The sequence below is a fragment of the Leopardus geoffroyi genome, chromosome B3 (assembly GCF_018350155.1).
Source record: "Leopardus geoffroyi isolate Oge1 chromosome B3, O.geoffroyi_Oge1_pat1.0, whole genome shotgun sequence".
NCBI classification, from domain to species: domain Eukaryota; kingdom Metazoa; phylum Chordata; class Mammalia; order Carnivora; family Felidae; genus Leopardus; species Leopardus geoffroyi.
Window position 1 is genome coordinate 108668774 of NC_059337.1, and position 23538 is coordinate 108692311.

General features: G+C 37.8%; 1 protein-coding gene across 8 annotated transcripts in view; it reads left to right on the top strand.

Moving 5' to 3' along the window:
* Nucleotides 1-23538, top strand: part of SYT16 (synaptotagmin 16) — a 260098-nt gene that overhangs the window by 70256 nt on the left and 166304 nt on the right. For 2 of the 8 annotated variants that reach the window (XM_045451177.1, XM_045451180.1), the window contains exon 1: nucleotides 22273-22858. The exons of 2 other annotated variants lie outside the window; for them this stretch is intronic. Coding sequence is in view for 3 of the 6 variants with exons in the window: in XM_045451181.1 (XP_045307137.1) it covers nucleotides 22747-22858 (112 nt within the window). In the remaining 3 variants the exon portion in view is untranslated. Of the gene's footprint in view, nucleotides 1-22272; nucleotides 22859-23538 lie in introns of those variants that run through there. 4 more of the 8 variants (XM_045451181.1, XM_045451178.1, XM_045451185.1 and 1 more) reach the window with 4 other exon arrangements.

The following is a 23538-nucleotide window of genomic DNA, read 5'->3' on the forward strand; positions in this document are numbered from 1 at the left end:
TGGTTGAAAGGGGCTTACAATGCATAACAAAAGATGTTCCCCCCACATCGGTCACTCAGGAAATTCTAAGTGTTTTAGAAGCTTTGTACTTGGAACTGGGACCATCAAATATATATGTCTTGTTATATCACAGTATCAGACATGCTTCCACAGTATCAGAGTGCTTCCTGATCTGTTTGGAGACCACTTAGCACACTACTCCTTCTTCAAGTGTACTTAGCATCCTGTTGCCAAAGATATTTTACCAAAAAATTCAACATGATTTTATTGTTCATCTGCCCCTAATTACTTAAAGATTTCCCATTATCTACTGTGCCAGCATAATTTGGATCTAACTTTCCTTTCCAGTTGCACTATCTCTTAGCCCTTTGCCCATAGTCCTCTACTTCCACTCATCTTCTGTGTATCACTTAAGAGAGAGCCTAGGACATCCTGAGCGCTTTATAATTTGGGATCTCTACCAAATTACTTGTCATTATCTCAACATCTGTGTTTTCATCCCTGGCACAGTCTAAAAGGACCTTTGTGTTTTGACTTCCCCATGTGTCTGGCAAAGGGTCTTGTTTATATTCCAAAGCCCTGTGTAAATAGCATCTCCTGTGGGAAGCCTTCCCCATCCATCACAGGTATAGTTGTTTCTTCCTCTGTTTCCATAGCTATGTTATTTCACTCACCTGGTATATTACTCTCCTATGGCCCCCTGAAACAAATTACCACAAACTGGGTGGCTTCAAGGAACAGAAATTTATTGTCTCACAGTTCTTGAGAGTAGAAGTCTAAAATTAAGGTGTTATAGGGCCATGATCCCTCTGAAACCTAGCTTCTGTTTTTTTTTTTTTTAAGTTTACTTATTTTTGAGAGAGAGAGTGAGCGGGGGAGGGACAGAGAGAGAGGGAGAAAGAGAATGTCAAGAAGGCTCCGCACTGTCAGCACAGAGCCCAATGTAGGGCTTGAACTCACAAACCATGAGATCATGGCCTGAGGAGAAATCAAGAGTCAGACACTTAACCAACTGAGCCACTGAGGCGCCCCCTGGTGGTTAGCTGGAGATTTTTGGTATCCCTTGGCCCACAGTTACATGATTCCAGCCTCTGCCTTTGTAGGTTTGTGGTGATCTCCCTGCTGGGTATTTCCATCTTCACATGGCTCTTTTCTTATAAGGACCAATCTGGCCTAGGGGTCTCCTACTCCAGTATGACTTCATCTTAACTACTTCTGTTTGCAATGACCCTATTTCCAAGTAAGCTCACATTTTGAGATACTAAGAGGTGCAATGTCAGCATGTCATTTTTGGGGGGTGGGTCAGTGGTGCAATTAAACCCATAACATCTGCCGATATTGTAAACTTTTATAAATGTGTGGGCTCTCCCACTAGACTGTGGATTACACCTTGTTCATCTTTGTGCCACTTGCTCTGTCCCATCATGGGCCCTTGTTAAATGTATGGTGTTTAGCTCCTTCCATGAGATGGAAAACTGTGTGAAGGAAAGAGAGGACTTGTGTATTCTTCAGTAGGTTATGAATACAGTGGAAGGTGGATTAGGATTTCTGTCATGTAAATTCTACCAGAGCAGTGACCCTGCCTATTTGGTTGAGTAACATATCAGTGCTTAGGAGATGCCTGGCATAGAGTAGATGCTAAACAAATATTTATTAAATATTCATATTTATTTACTTGGATAGAAACTATTGAATGAGTGGGTTAAGATTATAGGAAGTAAGTTATTAATAATTTTAGAAACACTTGGTTTGTCTTTGCCCTGGCTAGGTCTCTGCTGTAGTTAAGATGAATTCACAAGCTCAAGCAAGTAAAGCTGACCCTTGCTAGCTGACTGCCAGAGGGTAGAAGCCTGATATAAAGATAACCACTGCTGAGATGCTGAAGGCATTGGAATTTGCCTTTTACCTATAGATCAGCATCCTCCTGGAGACTTTGTGGGCTTCCTCATGTCCTTCAGGGGTATCACAGTAAGGGAAGTTTTCCTAGTATAATTCCTGAGAGAAACGGAGTCTGCTTTTCTATCTATTCCTGAAAACTCCCAATCATAGGACAATGAAATACATTTTTGCTCCTGTGTACTGCCCCAACTGGATATTTAGCTCAATCCCTGTCCACTAACTGGCATTAACTGACAATTGCCTCATCCCTCTGGAACCACGCATCGCTGGCTTTTCCCAAGATCTCCCACTTCCATGGTTTTGTACTGTGGATGCCCTCAATTGTACCACATTTGGCACTTGATTTAGAACTATCAACTCTGAGGAGGTGAAAATTTGCCTTGTTTCCTTCCCTTCGCTGCTTTCCTACCTTTTCTCTAGGGGTATGATCAGCTTCCCCACAGCATATTTCAGAAGGCAGATGCCAGCTTCCTTTTAAGGCTTCTTGGGTAACAGCTTAGTATAATATGAAATGTAAATCTGGGATTTCCTGTACCTCAGAGGCAATGGAGAGTTGATTTTGAGTTTCCATGATGTTATGAAGTTTGTGTTTGTTAACAATCACTTCATATTTAGGTCAAACTATTATGAAGAGCCTTGAGTGCCGGCTTTCTCAGGTTTGGGTCATGAGTCTTGGAAATGTAGTATGTGGGGCTACTTTTTATCTCAAGATTAAGAACAAAAGCAGCCACCTTGCCTCCTCTCAGATGGCATGGTTGGAATTTGTCTCTATCACTAAAACATACTCTTCTCAATTTGCTGTGTGATTATTTGAATCATTCACTGGCCACCATGAGCCCACACTTGTAATGATTTCAGATAAAGAGGAGCTAGTGGGGAAAGAGAAAGCCCTTTGAGTGCTGGTGCATGAACAGGTGGAACAGGCCAAGGTTTGGGGAATGCTCATTGACATATTACATTCTTCTCACTGGGCCTCTGAAGGAGGATTGACTGAGGCTCTGGCCCACTTTTGTCACAGGTATTATATTTATGAATTTTTCCCTTTCCTAAATCTCATTACTATAATTAGCAGCTCCTCATCATAATTCATTTGAATATGCAGGACCACTGGGAAGTTAGAAACATAGCAATTATTGAAAGAGGGAGATTATTAAAATTCACTTACAGGAGATGAAGGAATAATTGTGAACACAGTTTTTTAATGTAGCCTAAGACCTGGGATGCCATCTAATTGCTTCTGTTATGGTTGGGGTCAAAGTAGAGTATCATGTATTAATGTATCACTCACTTTGAAAATCTTCTCTTTACATTCTACTTTGTTCCTTCAATGACCTAATATAGAGGAAGCTACCTGCACTGACTTATGCCCAAGGGCCATAAAGGTGAGTGAAAGCCAACACTATTCTCAGATGCCTGAAATTCTATCTATACCATCTCTTTAGCTTAAAGTCTTGATTTCTGCTAACGAATCTTCTTTGGTAAGCTTTAAGTTGTTATCAAGTATTAATATAATACCTTTGTATGAAGGAGTTCTGTGAGTAGGGATGTTGCTATCCTCCAAAGATTCATACTCAAACTTCCTAGTGTAGAATTGTTACAGAGAAATGGCTCTCTGGGCAGGAACTATATTTTCTAGCCCTTCTCGCATCTCTCTGGGAACATATGACAGTTTTAGCCAGTAGAGTGTGGATGGAAGTGATGTAAACTATTTCCAGACTTAGCCTGTGACAACCTTCTCTGTAATTACTTACTTGCCCCCTTTCTATACCTGCTGCCTGATTGTCCACACCCAGGAAATCCAAGAGTTGATGATAGCAGGGTCTTCATCAGCGTAGAACTCTAAATAGCCATGTGGAAAAGCTCCCCTCTGCCCCTACCTTGAACTTCTATTGTGTTAAGCCACTGAGAATTGGGATTTATCCATTACCACATTTAGTGCTGCCCTAATAAAGTGATAAAACACTTTCTTAAAAGTACATTTGATAGATAATTTGAGATAGCCAAATAGTGAACAGTGTACTGCTTGTAGCATGTTGGTTAAAAGGGATTTCTCACTGAATTAACATTTAGGATTCTTCTCCCACTTATCAATATTCTTCGTATCATGTTTTCCTTCTCTTATTTTTGTAGCCTAGAGCAGATATTTGTAAATCATCTCCTAACAGTACTAAGCATTAGAGCACAAGTGTTTTAGTTTCCCCTCACCCCTGGCTCCTATGTCAACATTTTAAGCTTATATAAATAACCACTTGTACCAAATTAACATAGGATTTTGCTGCCTGCCTGCCTATGCACTATGGGTGCACTATGGGTGAGGTGAGCTGAACAGAGTGTCTGTTCCCTCATTAGCCATTTGGTGTGTGGAAACTTGAATCCAACTCCATTGTACAAATGTCTGCTAAATATCTGACTATTTTATTCTTGGTTATAGGTGTTTTGAGTATTTCCAGTAAAATACCTATTTGTGCTGTGCTACCTGAGTGAGACCTTTACATTAAATAGACGTGATGTTCTTATGAGTGATTTTTGTCAATGAAAATTCACCTAATTTTTAATTGAAATCTGCATTAATTATCTCTTGGCATGTAATAAGTTACTCTATAAGCTGGAAGCTTAAAAAGGCAAACATGTATTATTTCACAGTTTCTGATGTCAGGATCACAGGAGTGGGTTAACTTTGTGGTTCTGGCTCAGGGTCCCTCATGAAACTGAAGCTAGAATATCAGCAGGGGCTGCAGTCATCTGAAGGCTTGACTGGAATTGGAAGATCTACTTCCAAGCAGGCTCACTTAATGAGGTTTTTGGTCAGAGGCCACAGTTTCTTCTCTTTCCATGGGGGTGCTCATGAAAATGGTGCTCCTTTTCCCCACAGTGTGCAATCCAGAAGAAAGAGAAAGACCACAATAAACCTTATGACCTAGCTCAGAAGTGACATAGCATCACCTTTTCTATATTCTACTTGTCATATGGATAACTCTGATACAGTGTGGGGAGAGGCTGTAGAAAGGCCTGATTACCAGGAAGTGGAGATCATGGGGGCCATCTTGAAAGCTGGTTGCTGCTATAATGCCCTTTCTTTATGTATCTTTTTACTGTGAGAAATACCACTTTAATAAAGTAACGTATGGCCATATTCCTACAAAGATTCAGACCATCTTAGGGCTTTTGGGACCATGTAAAAAAGACATAGAGTATGAGAGACTTCTTTTGTGTTTGGGTAGAGGTATTGCATAGTCATACAGCTTTGATTTTGTAGGCCACCCCTTTTTCAAATACATTGTGAATTGAAGACCTTGTTGCTCCTTTAATGTGGGTCCCCTTGTTTCACAATCCATCCTCACTTGAGTAAGGTTGTGGGACACTGCTGTAGGATAAGACTAGCCTTTAATCTTTAAAGACTTTTGCTTACCTGTCTTTCCTTTCTTCCCAGTTTCTCCACCAGAATGCTGACTGCAGAGTTTATCTGGGTGTGTCAGGTTTAGCTGCTTAATGAAATTGTAAGGTGTTCCTTTAATTTTAAACTTTAGAAAGACAGCAAGACTAAGCTGAGGAGGATCAAGCATATGGCATGGACTGTATCAGTGATTTACACACTTGTCTGATCATAAGAATTACTTGCCACTTATTAGCAATAGAGATTTTCAGCTTGCCCCAGACCTACTAATCAGGATCTTCTGAGGAGAAGCTTGTGCATTTGCATTTTATTAAAAAAAATTTTGCATTCATTTATTGCTTTATGGAAGTATAATTTACATACATTATATTAGTTTCAAATACAACATAATGATTTTCTATTTGTGTATATTGTGAAATGATCGCCACAATAAATCTAGTTAATATTCTTCATCACGGATAGTTAAATTCTTTGAGAACTTTTAAGATTTACTCTCTTAACAACTTTCAAATATGCAATATACTGTTACTGAGTAATCATGCTGTACATTATGTTCTCATGACTTGTGTATTTTATAACTGGAAGTTTGTGCCTTTTGACTCCCTTCATCCATTTCACCCACCCCCTACTCCCACCTCTGGCAACCATCAATCTGTTCTCTGTATCTATGAGGCTTTTTTTTTTTTTTAAATAAAGATACCACATATAAGTGAGATCATATAGTATTTGTTTTTTTCTGACTTATTTCACTTAGCATAATGCTCTCAAGTTTCATCCATGTTGTCACACGTGGCAAAATTTCTTCTTTTTTATGGCCGAATCATGTTCTATTGCATATTTATACAAACCTTTATCCATCTGTATGTTGATATGTCTATCAACTTAGGTCATTTCCATATCTTGGCTATTGTAAATAATGCTGCAGTGAACATAAAAGTGCATATATGTTTTTGAGTTAGTATTTTCTTCCTCTTTGGACAAACACCCAGAAGTGGGAATGCTGGATCATATGGTAGTTCTGTTTTTAATTTTGGGGGGACTCTTCATGCCATTTTCCATAGTGGTGATACCAAATTACATTTTCACCAGCAGGACACAAGGGTTCCCTTTCTCCACATCCTCACCAACATTCTTATTTCTTGTCTTTTTGATGATAGCCATTCTTACAGGTGTGAGGTGATATCTCATTGTTGTTTTGATTTGCATTCCCCTAATGATTAGTAATGAGTATCTTTTTCATGTTCCTGTTGACCTTCTGTTTGTCTTCTATGGAAAAGAAGATTCTCTACCAATTTTTGAAATAGAATTTTTTGTTTTTTTGTTATTGAGTTGTAGAAGGTCTTTATATATTTTAGATATTAACCCCTTATTGTATATGATTTCAAATATTTTCCCATTCAGTAGGTTGCCTTTTTATCTTGCTGATGGTTTCCTTTGCTGTGCAGAAGCTTTTTAGTTTGACATAGATCCTACTTGTTGATTTTTTCTTTTGGTGTCAGATTTAAAAATATTATCACCAAGATCAGTATCAAGGATCTTAGGCCATGTTTTCTTCTGGGAATTTTGTGGTTTCAGCTTTTACAGTCAAGGTTTTCATCCATTTTGAGTTAGTTTTTGTGTATGGTATAAGAGAGTAGTTGAGTTTCATTTTTTGCATGTGGCTGTCAAGTTTTCTTAACACCACTGTTTTTTCTCCATTGTATATCCATGGCTTCTTTGTCATAAATTGACTATATATGTGTGGGTTTATTTCTGGGCTATTTTGTTTCATTCATCTATGTATCATTTTAATAGCAATATCATACTGTTTTCCTTAGGGTAGCCTTGTAATATAGTTTATTTTTATTTGTTATTATTATTTTTATAATGTAGTTTAAAATTAGGGATTATGATGAGAAGCCAGTGTTTTTAAAAAAAGCACTTTAGGGGGCACCTGGGTGGCTCAGTTGGTTAAGCATTGGACTTTGGCTCAGGTCATGGTCTACTGGTTCTAATGGTGAGTTCAAGCTGCATGGGGCTCTCTGGGGTCAGCCCTGAGCCTGTTTCAGATCTTCTGTCTCCCTCTTTCTCTGCCTCCCCCTGGACTGCACATGTGCTCTCTCTCAAAAATATATAAACATTAAAAAAAATTTTAGATAATTTTTATCTCCCAAAGGTTAAAAAACACCGAGATAGATCACAATGGGGACAGTCAAGTGGGCATTTAACTTGGGTTTCAAATAGAAGTGTTTGGGAAATTTGAAATAAAATAGAGAAAGAGAACAATTTAATAAACAGGCAATTTAGCTTCCTTATTTCTCTTGGTGAGGATTTGCTCCAGTGTGAGAGCAGGGAGGGGTATGTGTCTGGTATTTTCACTTAAGCTTCTTTCCTGCAAGCCTTTTTGCTTCAAACATTTTTGCCATATAACTAATTGGCTGTAACTTTACTGTAAAAGATAAAATCATGAAATATAAAATAGGGATATTCATAAAAAGGACACAGTGAACATGAAAAATGAATAGCAAAATTAAAAAGACTTCATTGCAAAATATAAAATATTTGAATACATTAAAAATGTATAGTGTAGATTCATGGCAATACTGTATAAGTAAGTGATTTTATTTTGGGGATTATACCTAAGCATTTGTTTTCAAAGTCCTTTGTTCATAGTAGTATACATTTTTTGTGTGTGTGCTTCATTTGTTCCTATTGGCCTTACACTTTTTTTTTTTAATTTCTTCCTTCATGAAGAGAAGTTACCAGTTTGCAAATACTAGGATGCATATATATTTTTTTAATGTTTATTTATTTTTGAGACAGAGAGAGACAGAGCATGAACGGGGGAGGGTCAGAGAGAGAGGGAGACACAGAATCTGAAGCAGGTTCCAGGCTCTGAACTGTCAGCACAGAGCCCGACGCGGGGCTCGAACTCATGGACCGTGAGATCATGACCTGAGCCGAAGTCGGATGCTTAACCGACTGAACCACCCAGGCGCCCCAAGGTTGCGTATTTTTTTTTTTAATTTTTTTTTCAACGTTTATTTGTTTTTGAGCCAGAGACAGAGCATGAACAGGGGAGGGGCAGAGAGAGAGGGAGACACAGAATCTGAAACAGGCTGCAGGCTCTGAGCAGTCAGCACAGAGCCCGACGCGGGGCTCGAACTCACAGGCCATGAGATCATGACCTGAGCCGAAGTCGGACGCTTAACGGACCGAGCCACCCAGACGCCCCAAGGTTGCATATTTTTAAAGGTGCTTTGTATTGTGTTGAAAAAGCCTTCTACACTGTTTTTGGCATATTGTCACATGTCCATTGATAGTTGTTCCAAAGTTCTGTGGGAAAATGTGGAAGAAACGCTAACACTGTAATGCATTTATAGCTGAGTTTTGTTATCATCGTAACTGATGTGTTATCATTTTCTACTTTAGTATAATATAGTATGAAATCTAACTTTACACTCTTATTTCACACTTTCAGTGAGGTTTATCACTGTATTTTGTATAAAGTCAACATATGTCATTATTATCATCTACTATTTTATTTTGTTTTTTATTTATTTTTTAAATTTACATCCAAGTTAGCATACGGTGCAACAATGATTTTAGGAGTAGATTCCTTAATTCCCCTTACCCATTTAGCCCATTCCCACTTCCACAACCCCTCCAGTAACCCTCTGTTTGTTCTCCATATTTAAGAGTCTCTTATGTTTTGTCCCCCTCCCTGTTTTTATATTATTTTTGCTTCCCTTCCTTTATGTTAATCTTTTTTGTATCTTAAAATCGTCATATGAGTGAAGTCATATATTTGTCTTTCTCTGACTGGCTAATTTCACTTAGCATAATACCTTCTAGCTCTATCCACGTAGTTGCAAATGGCAAGATGTCATTCTTTTTGATTGCCGAGTAATACTCCATTGTGTGTGTGTGTGTGTGTGTGTGTGTGTATACACCACATCTTCTTTATCCATTCATCCATTTATGGGCATTTGGGCTCTTTCCATACTTTGGCTATTGTTGATAGTGCTGCTATAAACATGGGGGTGCATGTGCCCCTTAGAAACAACATACCTATATCCCTTGTATCATCCACTATTTTAAGACCACTATGTTTACTTGTCACCATGTGGACTATTATGAGGGCTAGCTTAGATGTATATAGACAGTTATGAGGGCTAAGATTCATCTGATATAAAAATGAGAACTTTATCAATGGAGAGATGAAACCAAACTGACAAGTAGCTTCGATTCATGAACTCTGCTGAAGATGGTTGATTAATCAATGGAGAAATGAAACCAAACTATCAACCAGTTATTTTAACTCTTATGGCTGATTAGTTATGTGGCAAAGTGTTTGCAGCAAAGATGTCTATGGCAAAGAAGTTTATGGCAAAACTACTTAGAACTGGTTGGGTGATACTGTCTTGGTAGTCTGGGCTCTGTAGTGCCTTCTGGCTGTGAGCATCTCTCCCTGATTGAAAATATAGGAAAATATAGTGCTTAGAGATACAGGATTTTTAATATATATATATTTCTTTTATACTGATGGACAATATATATGTGTCTGAAACTCAAGCCAGCTTCTGCATCTGGTGCTAGACCAAGAGGCAGCAATCCATTTCAAACACTGAAATCAAAATGAGCTATATTGGGTACTTACGAGCATACTTTCAGAGTAATACAAAGAATTTTCAAGATAATTTAGACGATGCAATTTTTGCTTGGTATGATAACTTTAAAACCCCATGAGAGATTACTGCATTGTATACATGGTATATACCATGTATATCTTGTTTAGTTTCCTGTAGCCACCATAATATCACCTTAGAACAACAGAAATTGATTCTCTTACGTTATGGGGGCCAGAAGTCCAAAATCAAGGTGTTGACAAGGCTGTGCTCCCACTGAAGGCTCTACAGGAAAATCTTTCCTTGCCTCTTCCAGCTTTGGATGGGTCTAGATGTTTCCTAGCTTATGGCTACATAACTCCAATTTCTGTCTTTATGTGCCTTCCCTTCTTCTTGTGTGTCCCTCCTCTGTGTCTCTTAGAAGGACACTTGTCATTAGATTTAGGGCTCACCTGGAGAATCAGAATGATTTTATTTTGAGATCCTTAATTATATCTGCAAAGACTTTTTTTTAAAATAAGTAAGATCATATTCACATATTCTGGGGGTTAAGATATGGACATATCTTTTTGGGAGCCACCGTTCAACCTACTGTACTTCTTTACTGTAGAACTGAAGGTAAACTATATATAATATAACTTATACTATCTGGAGTTAACTATCAATTTTTCTTTATCAGAATATCTGTGCAGGCTTTAAACATGAATGGCTAAGGTAGCATTTAGCCATGTCCTTTGTCTTGTCCATAGCTATGTTCTTTTTTCTTCTAAGATGCCTCTGCATGACTCTCTGGTGTGCCTTGTCCATTTCTACACTCCATGCTGAACTATGTATCACACTGGCTTTGGTGCTTTTTGAAACTGACTAACATACAATTAAGTCTTCAGTTTCTGTTTGCTTTCACTTAAAGTTCAGCCTTAAAGAATAGGAAATTTATGCCTGAAACTTGACAACTGTTTTCACATTACCATAGCTATTTCTGTTCTACTTGCTATTGAATCTGCATTAAATATAGGCATTCCAGTTCTGTACTATTTTTTCAAATATAGCATATTTTCTTAATAATTTCTGTGAAATGTCCACTGTTATTACGTGTGTTCTAGAACTTGAAACTTGCTTTGGTGAGATGAGGTAATAAACCTCCATTTAGACTACTGAATGTCTTTCTACTATTTTTCAAGAAGCTGCTTTCCTGTGTTTGTTTTCTGTATGTCATTTTCATATGTTACCCTGAGCTGCTGCTTATCTTTTGGCAACAGCATACTGTTTCACTGGGATTTTCCTATGGAATGGTTTATTGTCTATTTACTAACTATGTAGGAAGTGCCTTGAATTTACCCACCTGAACTTTTTTTGGGTAAAATTTGTACAGTATTCCCTCATACAGATTTCTTTTATCCTGATGGACAAATATTTCATAGGCATTCCAACTGGGTAACTGGATATCCTTGAAATCGTTGTGGAGGTTGAATTTTGAAGGACTGGACATAGACTAGAACCTAGTTAGGTTTGAAGATCTGTTTGACATTTGTCAGAATGGTTCAAGGGTGTTAGTTCAAACAGAAAATCAACCATATGGGTACCTTTAAGTATTTTAGGTGTAGAAGTCCAAGTTTGGCCAATTTAGAAGGGCATTCACTTTGTTAGGGTTCTGGATTGTATCACATCCGAGTTGGAAAAGCAGGTGCTCTCCCAAGCCCATCCTCATTCAGTCAAATGATTGTTGTTTTCAGTTGAAAAATCTACAAAAGAAGATGCCAGCTGATTTGCATCATTGAAATGAAAGAGCCAGGGCAGATGAATAAGAGGCTTGGAGGAGCTGTGTCCTACGTGTTTAAGAAAAAGCTGAAAGCAGAGCAGCTTAAAAAATTGAAAGCATTAAAATCAATATTTAAGAGGTTCATTTAACCATAACAAAAACACCTTAGCAACAGACTTTGTTATAGTGCTTTGCAAAGGAAGTGGGGCTCTCTGAGCTAGGATTGGCTGCTCAGTGCAGTGAACCCATGAAAAAGAACTCGATGTTCCATTGAACTGGAAGCAAATTATGTTGCCAGGGAAACCAGCCCCTCTGTGCTTCTCAGGTGAAAGGATTTTTGATCTTTAAAACAACAGAAACAGGGGTTTACATGACAAATATTATCTGCATTGCCCAAAAAGTGCAGTTATGGGGAAACAAATGTGTTATTGCTGCAATTTACCAAATAATTATAGAGGCAGCAAATGGTTGCATAGTTGTTTGGTATGTACCTTACAAGGGATGCTGGCAAAAATTCAACTGCAGATTCACTAATGTCATGAATATTTTCAGTATGATGATGGGGGTAGTGTGTCTTCAGGATTCATGCTATTTTGTAACTAATCCTGCTCAACTAGATGATATTTGGTGTTATTTTTCTGGGTACATGATCCATCCTGGGAGACTGATCAAACCTTGCCTCCAATTTGAAAAGGTTTCTCTAAGCACTAAGAAACAGAGTTACATATGAAAAGAAGGGAATATGTGGATTCTTTTAAAATTGGGGGCTTGGATAGGATTACTAAACACATTTTTCATTTTGCTTTTGACATCTTACTACTTTTGTTGCACTGACAGCTTCACACAAGTGTGACATTGAGTATACTTATGACCAGTGAGTGAGTCACTTGTTGGGTTCAATTTCAAGAGTCATTTTGCGTTACCCTGTGCTTGGGGAGCTGTTTGAATTATTGAGTTAAGATAAGGTTTATGGCCTTTATATTTGCTGTCTAGCAAAGAGTGTTGAATAATGAACTACATTTTTAATCAAAGATTTCCTTTTACTCGAATCCCTTATTTCCCTGCAGGCCTAACCTGATTTATTATGCTGAGTTCTCTAGGAGGAGTGTGTGTAATTTTGACTTTCTTCTGAGGGAAGATGAGCATTGACTGAGGAAACAACAAGGGAAATAACAGTTTTGGCTCTTGGAAGTGCTTGAGTTTTGGGCTAGTCATTCATTTATCCATCTAGAAGCTTTATACTCCAAAATACGAAGCACTCAAGGAGCTACAAAGACCTAGTTCTCATCATTGTAATGTGTTGGTAGGTACAGATAGAAGCAGGATCAACTAGAGCTGCAATAGAGCTCCAGGAGTAGTACCTGGGATGTGGTAGGCTCTCAAGAAATAGTTATCAGATGAGTGGAGATACAGTGTAATAGAAACAAGAAATAGGAAGTGATGAATTCTACTGGGGAATCTGGAGTGTTGGTGCTTCCTCATTTCATCCAGGTCTTGCTCAAATGGGATACCTTTTTAATATCCTCTTGCTGTCCCCATCCCTACCCTGCAGATAGCTCAAATCTGTCTCTCCTTATCTCATTATATTTTTCTTCTTAGTACTTGACACTACTTGATGATATGACATACACCAATTGGATTCTTTGTCTATTACTATCCCTAGGCTGTGAGCTGTTGAGTAAAGGGATGTTGTCTGGCTTGCTGCTGTATCTCCAGAGCCTTAGTGCCCAGCACATAGTATATGTTCACCATGTATTTGTTGAAAGGGTTTAGTGAATGACTGAGTGATAGATTCTGGGGATACAATTTGCCACCATGGAAAGGACTTACTTCAATATTTTATGCTTTAGTCCAAAGATGTAGTCAGTGGCCTTGAGGAGATTGATGGGCTGGCAAAAATCTTCTTATTACACCTTATAAGATTGTCATTAAGAAAAAAAGTAATGTCATATAGTTAAGAGTAGAGGGGAATGGCATGCTGATATATACTATTAGGTGTTATGCAACTACTGCCATTTTCATGTCTTGAAATCAAATAGTTTCCTGGTGTTGCAAGTTAAAGAAAATATACATTCCTGTTATGATTATGGACACTGTACTTGATTTACCCTTGGTTTAGCCTCAACTGAAGACGAGAAAGAGAAAAAAATCAGATTATCCTTTTTGGGTGGCACATTTTTTGGGGGGTGAAGAAATCTTGCAGACAATAGAGCTGAAGGGATGATCTTATATCTGCACATGTTGAAAATATACAGGGAAAAACCCCAGAAACAAATCTATAAATACAGAGAACAAACTGATGGTTGACACGGGGGAGGGGAGTAGAAGGATGGGCAAAATGGGTGAATGATAGTGAGAGATTCAGACTTCCAATTATGGAATGAATAAGTCACAAGGATAAAAGGCACAGCATAGTGGTATTGTAATAGTGTTGTATGGTGACAGATGGTAGCTGCACTTGTAGTGAGCATAGCATAACATATAGAGTTGTTGATTCACTAAGTCGTACACCTGAAACTGATGTAACATCATCAACTATACTTCAATTAACAGAAAGCATACAAAGGCAAAATGGATCTTCTTCATGAAAAGAGGGTAAAACTTGAACTTGTCTAACATAATAGCTTTGTTTACAAACTTGCCTATTGCAAGGAAACAAAAAGAAGGAAGGCAAGGAAAGGAAGCTACACACAATTGAAGAAGTTCCAGATTTACTGGCAAGTCTAACATTTTGAAGCAGCCCTTGGAAAAATCAGTTAGGTCACCTCTCTTTAGCATGCAAATGGATGAAATTACTCAGATCTCTTGGGGTAACCTCTCCTGTTTTTCCTATTTTGGGCATCTTTTTTGGAAAATTTAAAAGCTATTCCTATCTGAGATGGTAAAGGAAGTTTGGTTCAGTTTGAGAGAGCATTAAGCTTAGGGCCAAGCAAAGTTCCTTTGCCAGGCAAAACGCCAACTGTAAGGAGAAGCTTGGCCTCTGAACCCAGATGAAGACAGATGAAACATACCTGTTTTTTGTTTTGGTGAAACAAAAACTCTACGTGTTGTATTGTTGCTGAATCACCCTGTCTTTATGAAGACTTCTCATTCAGTCCCATACATACTATTTTAGTACTCTCTTAAGACTCCACATTTTTATCTCTAGTCTTGCCTTGACATCCAGACTCATTTATCCAAGTGACATCCCCACTTGGGTGTCTAGTAAGCATCTCTGATTGAACGTGTCTGAGACAGACTCTTGATTCCTTCTCACCACTTGTTCCTCCGAAAGCTTTCCCAGGTTGTATAAATGACACCGTCTGGTTGCTGAGGCCAAGAACTTGGAGACATATTTGACTCTTCCATTTTCTTCACATCCTGTATCCACCCTATCAGCCATATATTTTTGCTTTGGTCTGTTTTTAAAAATATATCTATCTCCACTGTTGTCACCCAGCTACAAGTCACCATTATTCCTCTGTTGAACTACTGAGAGAGCCTCCTAACTAATCTCCCTTCATCTACCTTTGCCCCTTCTAGCCTGTTCTCCGCGCAGCAGTAAAATAAACCTGTTAAACTGTAAATCTGGCTTTGTTTACACTCTGGCTCAAACCCTCTGATGGCTTTCATCATATCTAGAAATCAGATCCAAATTCTTACCATTGCATAGAGGGTCATACATGATCTGACCTAACCTCATTTCTTCCTTCTGTTCTTACTGTGTTCCTGATCACTTAGTCAGGAAGTGATGAGGAAGAAAACCTCATCATTCTCTGTGCCTAAACCTTATTTTTTCTTCATAGATTTATGGTTTGTGGGACATATTAAATAACACCCCTTCTTGTCATGTTCTGAATTTTATAAATAGGGCACAACAGACAGTAAAATGGCTGGACAAAATATCAGCCTTCTTCATGAGAAAACTGATATCGGAGCATGGCTTTAGATTTTTGGCTAAGAGGTATATAGCAGTAAAGAAAACAGACTCTGTTTTCATGGAACTTATATTCTAAGATGATAGTTTTTTAAGTTTAAAAGCATTATCTAACATATATAATATATATGTTTACATGTGTATATGTGTTTTATATATATCTATGTTTTATATATGTATGAAATAGGACCACAGTATGAAATTCCTTACTGCCAGAAATTCTTTGAATTTCTTAACATCAAATTTCTGAAGCACCTGACTGAATTATAGGTACAGATTTAAACTAATGTATTTTAAGAGAAATAAAAAAAGCCCACTTGTAACCATTTGTCAAGGAGGAGTTAAGTCTTTATTGGCTTCTTTTGTAAATGTGTGTGTGTGTGTGTGTGTGTGTGTGTGTGTGTGTGTACGTATACACACACATACATATAATGATTAGATATATATTTTTATTTCCCAGCTCAACATGATGGATGTTTGTTTTTGATCAGATTGCCACTGTAAAGGAAGTAGATACCTATATGAATTCCATTGCTGGAAAATTGCTCCTGTGTGATGAAGTCCAGTGTGACTATGCCCTGTTAGTTGATCTTCCTACGAGCAGAAATGTACAGACCTCTGGGAATACTGCAGAATTAGCTTAAAGGTTGCTTCTACTTGGAAGACCTTTATATTGAAGCATGGATTATTAATCCTTTCCATGCTGACATCAGTGCATCAATGATACAGTCTTTGCCAAAGATGATCTCATGGATTTGAGGACAAAGGAAATGGCACAACATGAATTCATCCAAATCTTGAAGCATTCTTCCTTGATACAAGCCTGTCTGTCTGTTAAGGTGAAAGATGGGTGCTATGATTCTTGGCTGCTGTGTGTCATTATTTTTTTAGGACTAGTTGCTATCAAGATGAAAAGTTGCTTAAGTAAAGATGGCTCAAATTCTATTTCAAAACCATTTCATAATTTCACCTTCTTATTTAAGTCAATTTCCATCTTCATGTTTAAATTTACCTTTGAACAGATCTTTAAAAAGTTTATTTATTTATTTTTGAGAGAGAGAGAAAGAGAGAGGGAGGGAGGGAGAGAGGAAGGGACAGAGAGAGAGGGAGAGAGAGGATCCCAAGCAGGCTCTGCACTCTCAGTGCAGAGCCCCACGTGGGGCTCTGTCTCATGAACCATGAGATCATGACCTGAGCCCAAATCAAGAGTTGGCCACTTAACTGAGCCACTCAGTGCTCCTTTAAGCAGATTTTTTTTTTGGGGGGGGACAAAATTTGGATTTATTTCAATATTGCTCAGAAAATACCCATTAATTTTTGGATGGAAATGAGAAACATAACTCTTTGTAAGCCTGCTTGTATATTCTAACCTAAGTGAAGGAAGTAAATATCCAGTCCACAAGTGCATCATATGCCAACGTGTGTTTGTGTGTTCTTTTGTTCATTTTCTACCACAGAGAGCTTAGGTTCTCAGAGGGGTTTGTGACCCCCAAAAGTTAAGGTCACTGTTCTAGAGAGTTTCATTCTTGCATGAAAGTCTATGGTATTGCTCACACAGCATCCATTTTTCTTCTTCTGGTAACTGTACCTGATGTCTTTGACCATATGGGAGGCCTATGACCCAACTCTAATTAAGTCAATGAACCTAACCATCCTCTGGGCCACAGGGATAAGTAAATAACCCTAGTGGTCCAGTGGCTGAAACAGAGCCAGTTCCAAGATTTATATGGAGATATTGAGGAAGGAGCAATCTTTTACTGGACTTGGAACTATAATGATCGGAACCTGGAAGTGCTGCTGTCATTGAGGGGAAACCCCCTCAACCTGAAAGTAAGGCCAGCACAATTGAAAATAGAGACAGGAGGTCAAGAGGGACCTTGGTACTGTCTGAGCATCGAGATCTGTTAATGTTAGATTATGAAACAACTTGTTTTTTTGCCTAAAGTTACTTGAGATACCTTTGCCACTTGAAAAAAAGAGTCAGGACCACTATGTGGTAATGCTTTCCTAATTATAAACAAACATGGAACTATAAACTATAAGCAGTAGCAAAGTAGGGAATTTTTTAGTCTTAGTAACCAAAACTTTGGCACTGAAGAGTTTTCAGACTAATATATATCATTGGTCATTATTAGCATTGTTGACAAAGGTTGAGTTTGTTGTTCTGCTTTAAATACACTTTTGCCTCCATATTACTCAGGGCCATCCTGCTAAGATAGGTCCGGGAGATCTGAATAGTCAGATGGGGAAGATATGGCAGCTACCTAGAGCAGTTGTTGGAGTAGGAGCCCTATACTGCAGCAAGACTAACCTAAGGCAACCAATGGTGATGTCTGAGAACACCTGGATGAAAAAAAGGGGGAGGGGTACACAAGAAGATAGGGTGTAAAGGAAAAAACAAAACTAAATGTCCAGTGATAAAGGGACTGAGAAAATAATGGCATATTCTTATGTTGAACTACCTAGTATCCTTTAACAATTATATTTCAAATATTTATTTATATTTGTTGAAAGATTCGTGATATATTGCAAGAAATTTTATTTTTTTAATTTATTAAACATTTTTAATTCTAATATAGTTAACATACAGTGTTATATTAATTTCAGGTGTACAATATAGTGATTCAACAATTCTATACATTACTCAGTGCTCATCATGATAAGTGTACTCTTAATTCTCTTAACCTATTCCACCCATCCCTCCCATCCACCCCTCTGCTGGTAACCATCAGTTTGTTCTCTATAGTTAAGAGTCTGTTTTTTGGTTTGTCTCCTTTTTCTTTGTTTGTTTCTTAAATTTTGCCTAAGATGACACACCATATGGTATTTGTCATGCTCTAATTTTTTCACTTAGCATTATACCATCTATAATTATAGCTCTATCCATGTTGTTGCAAATGGCAAAATTTTTCTTTTTTATGGCTGAGTAATATTTCTCTCTCTCTCTCTCTCTATATATATATATATATATATACACACACATACACACACACCACATCTTCTTTGTCCATAATCTATCAATGGACAATTGGGCTGCTTCCATAATTTGGCTGTGGTAAAAAAAAAATGCTGCAGTAAACATAGGGATGCATATATCTTTTTGAATTACTGTTTTTGCATTCTTTGGGTAAATACTCAGCAGTAGAATTATTGGATAATATGGTAATGTAATTTTTAATTTTTTGAGAAATCTCCATACTGTTTTCCACAATGGCTGCACCAGTTTGCATTCCCGCTAACAGTGCTTGAAGTTTTCTTTTTCTCCACATCCATGCCAACACATGTACCTTGTATTTTTATTTTAACCATTCTGAGATATGTGAGGTGATATCTCATTTTGGTTTTGATTTGTATTTTCCTGATTATGAGTGATGTTGAGCATCTCTTTATGTATTTGTTGGCTATCTGTATGTTTTGTGTTTTTTTTGGAGAAATGTTTGCCCTTCTGCCCACTTATTAATTCAATTATTTGGGGTTTTTTGGTTTTGAGTTGTATCAGATCTTTATATGTTTTGGATACTAATCCTTTATCAGACATATCATTTGCAAATACCTTCTTCTGTTTATTAGGTTGTCTTTTAGTTTTGTTGATTGTTTCTTTTGCCCTGCAGAGGCTTTTATTTTGATGTAGTCCCAATAGTTTATTTTTGCTTTTGTTTCCCTTGCCTCAGCAGATATATCTAGAAAAATGTTGCTACAACTGATGTCAGAAGTTATTGTCTGTGTTCTCTTCAAGGATTTTATGGTTTCAGGTCTCAAATTTAGGTCTTTAATCCTTTTGAGTTTATTTTTGTGTATGGTGTAAGAAAGTGGTTCAGCTTCATTCTTTTGCATGTAGCTGACTAGTTTTCCCAGCACCATTTGGTGAAGAGACTGTCTTTTTCCTATTGCATATTCTTGTCTCCTTTGTTGAAGATTAATTGACCATACAATTGTGGAACCGTGACATTTTAGAAGAGTACTTTTTCTTTAAAAAAGATTCTTTTACAAAATACACAAATATGTACAAACACTAAAACATTCTCAAAGATACCTCTGGAAATGCAAAAAAAAAATGGTTATCTCAAGGGGGTGGGATTAGAATGATTTACCTTTTTTCTTTTGCTTGTGTTCTAATTTTTCTAAAATGAATATGAATTACTTGCATAAAAAAGAGAAGCAGAAGGTAGCTCCTGGGAGAGAAAATTACTAGTATTGCAAGCATGTAGGCAAGGAATTTTTAAGTGTCAGAGGAATGTAAAGGAGAGAATAAAAAGTTATAAAAAACATTTTTCTAACTTTTGGAAGTGTTATAAAACCACAACATATGGGAGGATTCATAGAAGAAAAGACAGATCCTGGAGTGTGGTCTTAAAGGTTCAGCATGACTATGGGTGATCCCTATTTTAAACTTCCTTTGTTTCCAATTCAGTTTGTTAGGTAAGTTTTTCTTCAGTAGGCATATATCTTAATTTTGACGTGGTACACATGTTCCATGAAGAGACCTACCTATTCATCTGACAGAGATGTGTTGATAATCACAAGAGGTAAACAATAGATGTTCAGAGAAGCACCATTCTCTTTCCTACCCTGTTCCCTTTTTCCTAAGACAGACTTTCATCTTTCCTCCTCAGCACATATGCAACAGCCTCCCAGTTGGTTTTTCAGATTTCAGTGTTTTTACCTCTTAAGGACATTTGCATTAATTTCTTATTGCTGTTTTAACAAATTACCATAAACTTAGTGGCTTAAAAGTACACAAATTTGTCATTCAGTTCCATGGTTTAAAAGTCTGAAATGCACATCACTGGGATAAAATCAAGGTTTCAGTAGGACTAAGTTTTTTTTCTGGGGGCCTAGGGGAAGATTTGTGTGTGTGTGTGTGTGCCTTTTCCAGGTTCCAGAGGCTGCCCACATTCCGTAGTTTGTGGCTCCTTTCCTCATCTTCAAAGCTAACAACAGTGGATTGAGTTTTTCTCATGCTACCATTTATATGTTTTTCTCATCTGATTCTCTCTTTCACTTTTAAGGACCCTTGTGATTATATTGGACTCATCTGCAAATGGGGGGTAATTTCCCTATTTTAAGGTCATCTGATTAGCAACCTTAATTCCACCTGCAACCTTGATGCCCCTTTGCCATGTAAACAAACATTCACAGATTTTAGGGATTAGGACAGACATCTTTGTGGGGGGTCTATTATTCTGCCTCCCATAGATGTTATCCACACAGCTACCAGAATAAGCTATCTAGTATGCACACCTGGCCAGACATCTCTCCTGGCTAAAACCTTTTGAAGTCTCTTAATCATTCAAAGTCCTTGACTTCACATACAAGGTTTGTCACCTTCTGGCTTTACTTTTATCTCAATCTTCCATCTTCCCATTGTCTCTTGGTTTATGCTTAGGTAGTACTGAACATAGTAGGTAGTTTAGTAGGTAGAACTGAACATAGTAATCTGCACCCCTCTCCCAACCTTGCATATACACACATTGCCATTTCACGTTCCTGTGCCTTAGCTGATGCTGGTCCCTTTGCCTTTCACTCATCTGATTACCACACACATACTTTTCCTCTTCCCTATTTCCCTTTGCTGGCTCCTCTTCCTTTACTGATTTCTAAATGTTTGATCTATTCAGAGCTTGGTTGTAATCTTCCTCTTGGTCCTCTCTCTCTTCTTAAATGATCTCATCCTTTCTCATTACTTCAACCACCTGATGATTCTCAAATTTTTATCTCTAGCACCAGACCTATCTCTAGACTTGCATGTACTACTAGAAATCTTTACTTGTGTGTCCCATAGGCATTGTAGACATTTGACATTCAGGAAAGGCTTCCTCTTGATTCCTTTCACCCCTGAATAGTTGGATCCATTCATTTATTTGTTGAATGAATGTTCATTATTTTATTCGGCAATTCAGCTAGGTAACTTTTGTTTACTGCATGTGCCAGACTCTTTTCTAAATTTTGATCTTTAGGACATCCTCATGAAGTAGATACTATTCTTATTTCCATTTTACAGATGAAGAAATTGAAGCCCAGAAGGGTTAAGTAGTCTGCCTTATTTACAGAGCAGTGAGTGGTAGAACCTTTACAGTCTGACTGTAGATCTTGTGCTGTCAATTACCTGGTTAAACATCTAAACAGCCTTGCTTCCAAAAACTCTCCTCAAAGCTCCATTCTGACTTAGGAGCACCTCCTCTGTGTCCCCTCAGCCCTTTGTACTTACTTCCAGCTTCGTAATTAACGTGTGTTGGTTAAATCTGTGTTTGCTCTTACCTCTCTCTGGAGAATGTACACTGACTAATTCGTCTTTGTTCCCTCAGAGCCTGGCACAGTAAGCACTGATAAAACTTTTTTGTTTGTTGAAGAAAATAAGTGCTTCTGTATTGCTTCATCATTACCACACATCTCATGTTCCTGTAGCAATGGGTTGCCTTAGAACCCTCTCCTTTTGCTGATTTTGTCCTTTGACTCAGGTCCAGCATCATCGCCCTTTATTGCAAAGGTCACAAGCCACTTCCTTATTCTGACTGCACGTGAAATTCTCCTCTGAGAGGCTCTGTGTAATCACAAGTGAGGGGGCAGTTTTCCTAGTCCCATTCTTTGTAACAGGAAACTTCTGTGTTCTTATTAAGTATTCATAACCTTTGCTCTGTAGGCAGTGTCAATATTTGCTTTTGTGTCAGCCCTGTTTATATATTCATTCGTGATTCCTTCCTTGGCTGTCTGCATTCCATGTTGAGTACTGTCACCTGAGGTTGTCAGCTGTTTCCCTGAGCCCTGGTAGTTTTGTTGATTAGAGTTAGGGGCTTGGGCCATAGAAGAACCATTGTGTTTGGCCTCTTCCTGTTTCAACATTGTCTAACCCCAACTAGCTACTCTGCAGGTTGTTATTAGTCACATGGGGGACCCAGCAAGAGAGATTCCAGTCTGTCACCTGTGGGGCAACAGCCTCAAAGCACATGTCCCATTGGAAGTGAGATGAAACAGTCAGTACAGTGGTTAAGAGAAAAGACTTCAGAGCAGACAGACCTGGTTTCAATGAGCCAGGTTTCAATGAACGTCTTAGCTTCAATGAAACACTATTTTACCCAAAGCAAGTACTTCTTTGAGGTTTTTTCCTTGGTTTAAAGTGGGCCCAGGGTTCTTATGCCTAAAATAAGACGATCTGGCATGTACTTAACAGTTTATGTTCTCAAAAGAAAAGAGCACACTTAGGGCTCAACCTAGTGCTGGGGAAAGAAGTAAAGAAATGCTTCATAAATTCTTCTTGGTGGTGATGAAACTAATGTTGGAAAGAGGTGAGTGATTATTTGTTTACCATTCTTTCTGCTATTCTGGCATGCTGGGAGAAAATGACTCCTGCAAATTTTTAATTATATAGAAAATTATTAGGGTAACAAAAAATATTCTGAGTTGGGCCAGAAATTATGGGAACTATGGTAACAAACTCATTCATAGGAAGTATATCAATAAAATAAACTGGCTCTTTCATCTTTTTCTTTTTAAAAAATGCCATGTGGTTGGAACTGCATTGATCTTGGTGATAAGTTATATTGATTTCTACTGCTCTGCTTTATTGCACCAAGTCAAACAATCATTCCAGAGACCCCAAACCTCTCTTCTCCAAATTTCTTACTTTCTGACCTCGCCACTAGATGACAATCCATTCCTGCATTTTAGCCAACAAGTGAGGACAAACACTTTGACTTAATTGTTGTGCAATTGTTTACTACTAGGTGTCCAAGTAAGATCTGAAGGAAAACTTTATTTACATCCTCTGAACATCCTAATGCATTTATTGGAATGCAGTACAGTTAAATAGCTATGCCAGACAAATGGAAATGAATTTTCAGCTTAAGTGTTTGACTGTCACAACTTAATTATCTAGATCTAGTATTTGGTACATTTTCTGAAGTTCTTGAAAATCATGCTGTCACTTCTTTATATAGATTAAAAATCAACACATTATTAATAGGAA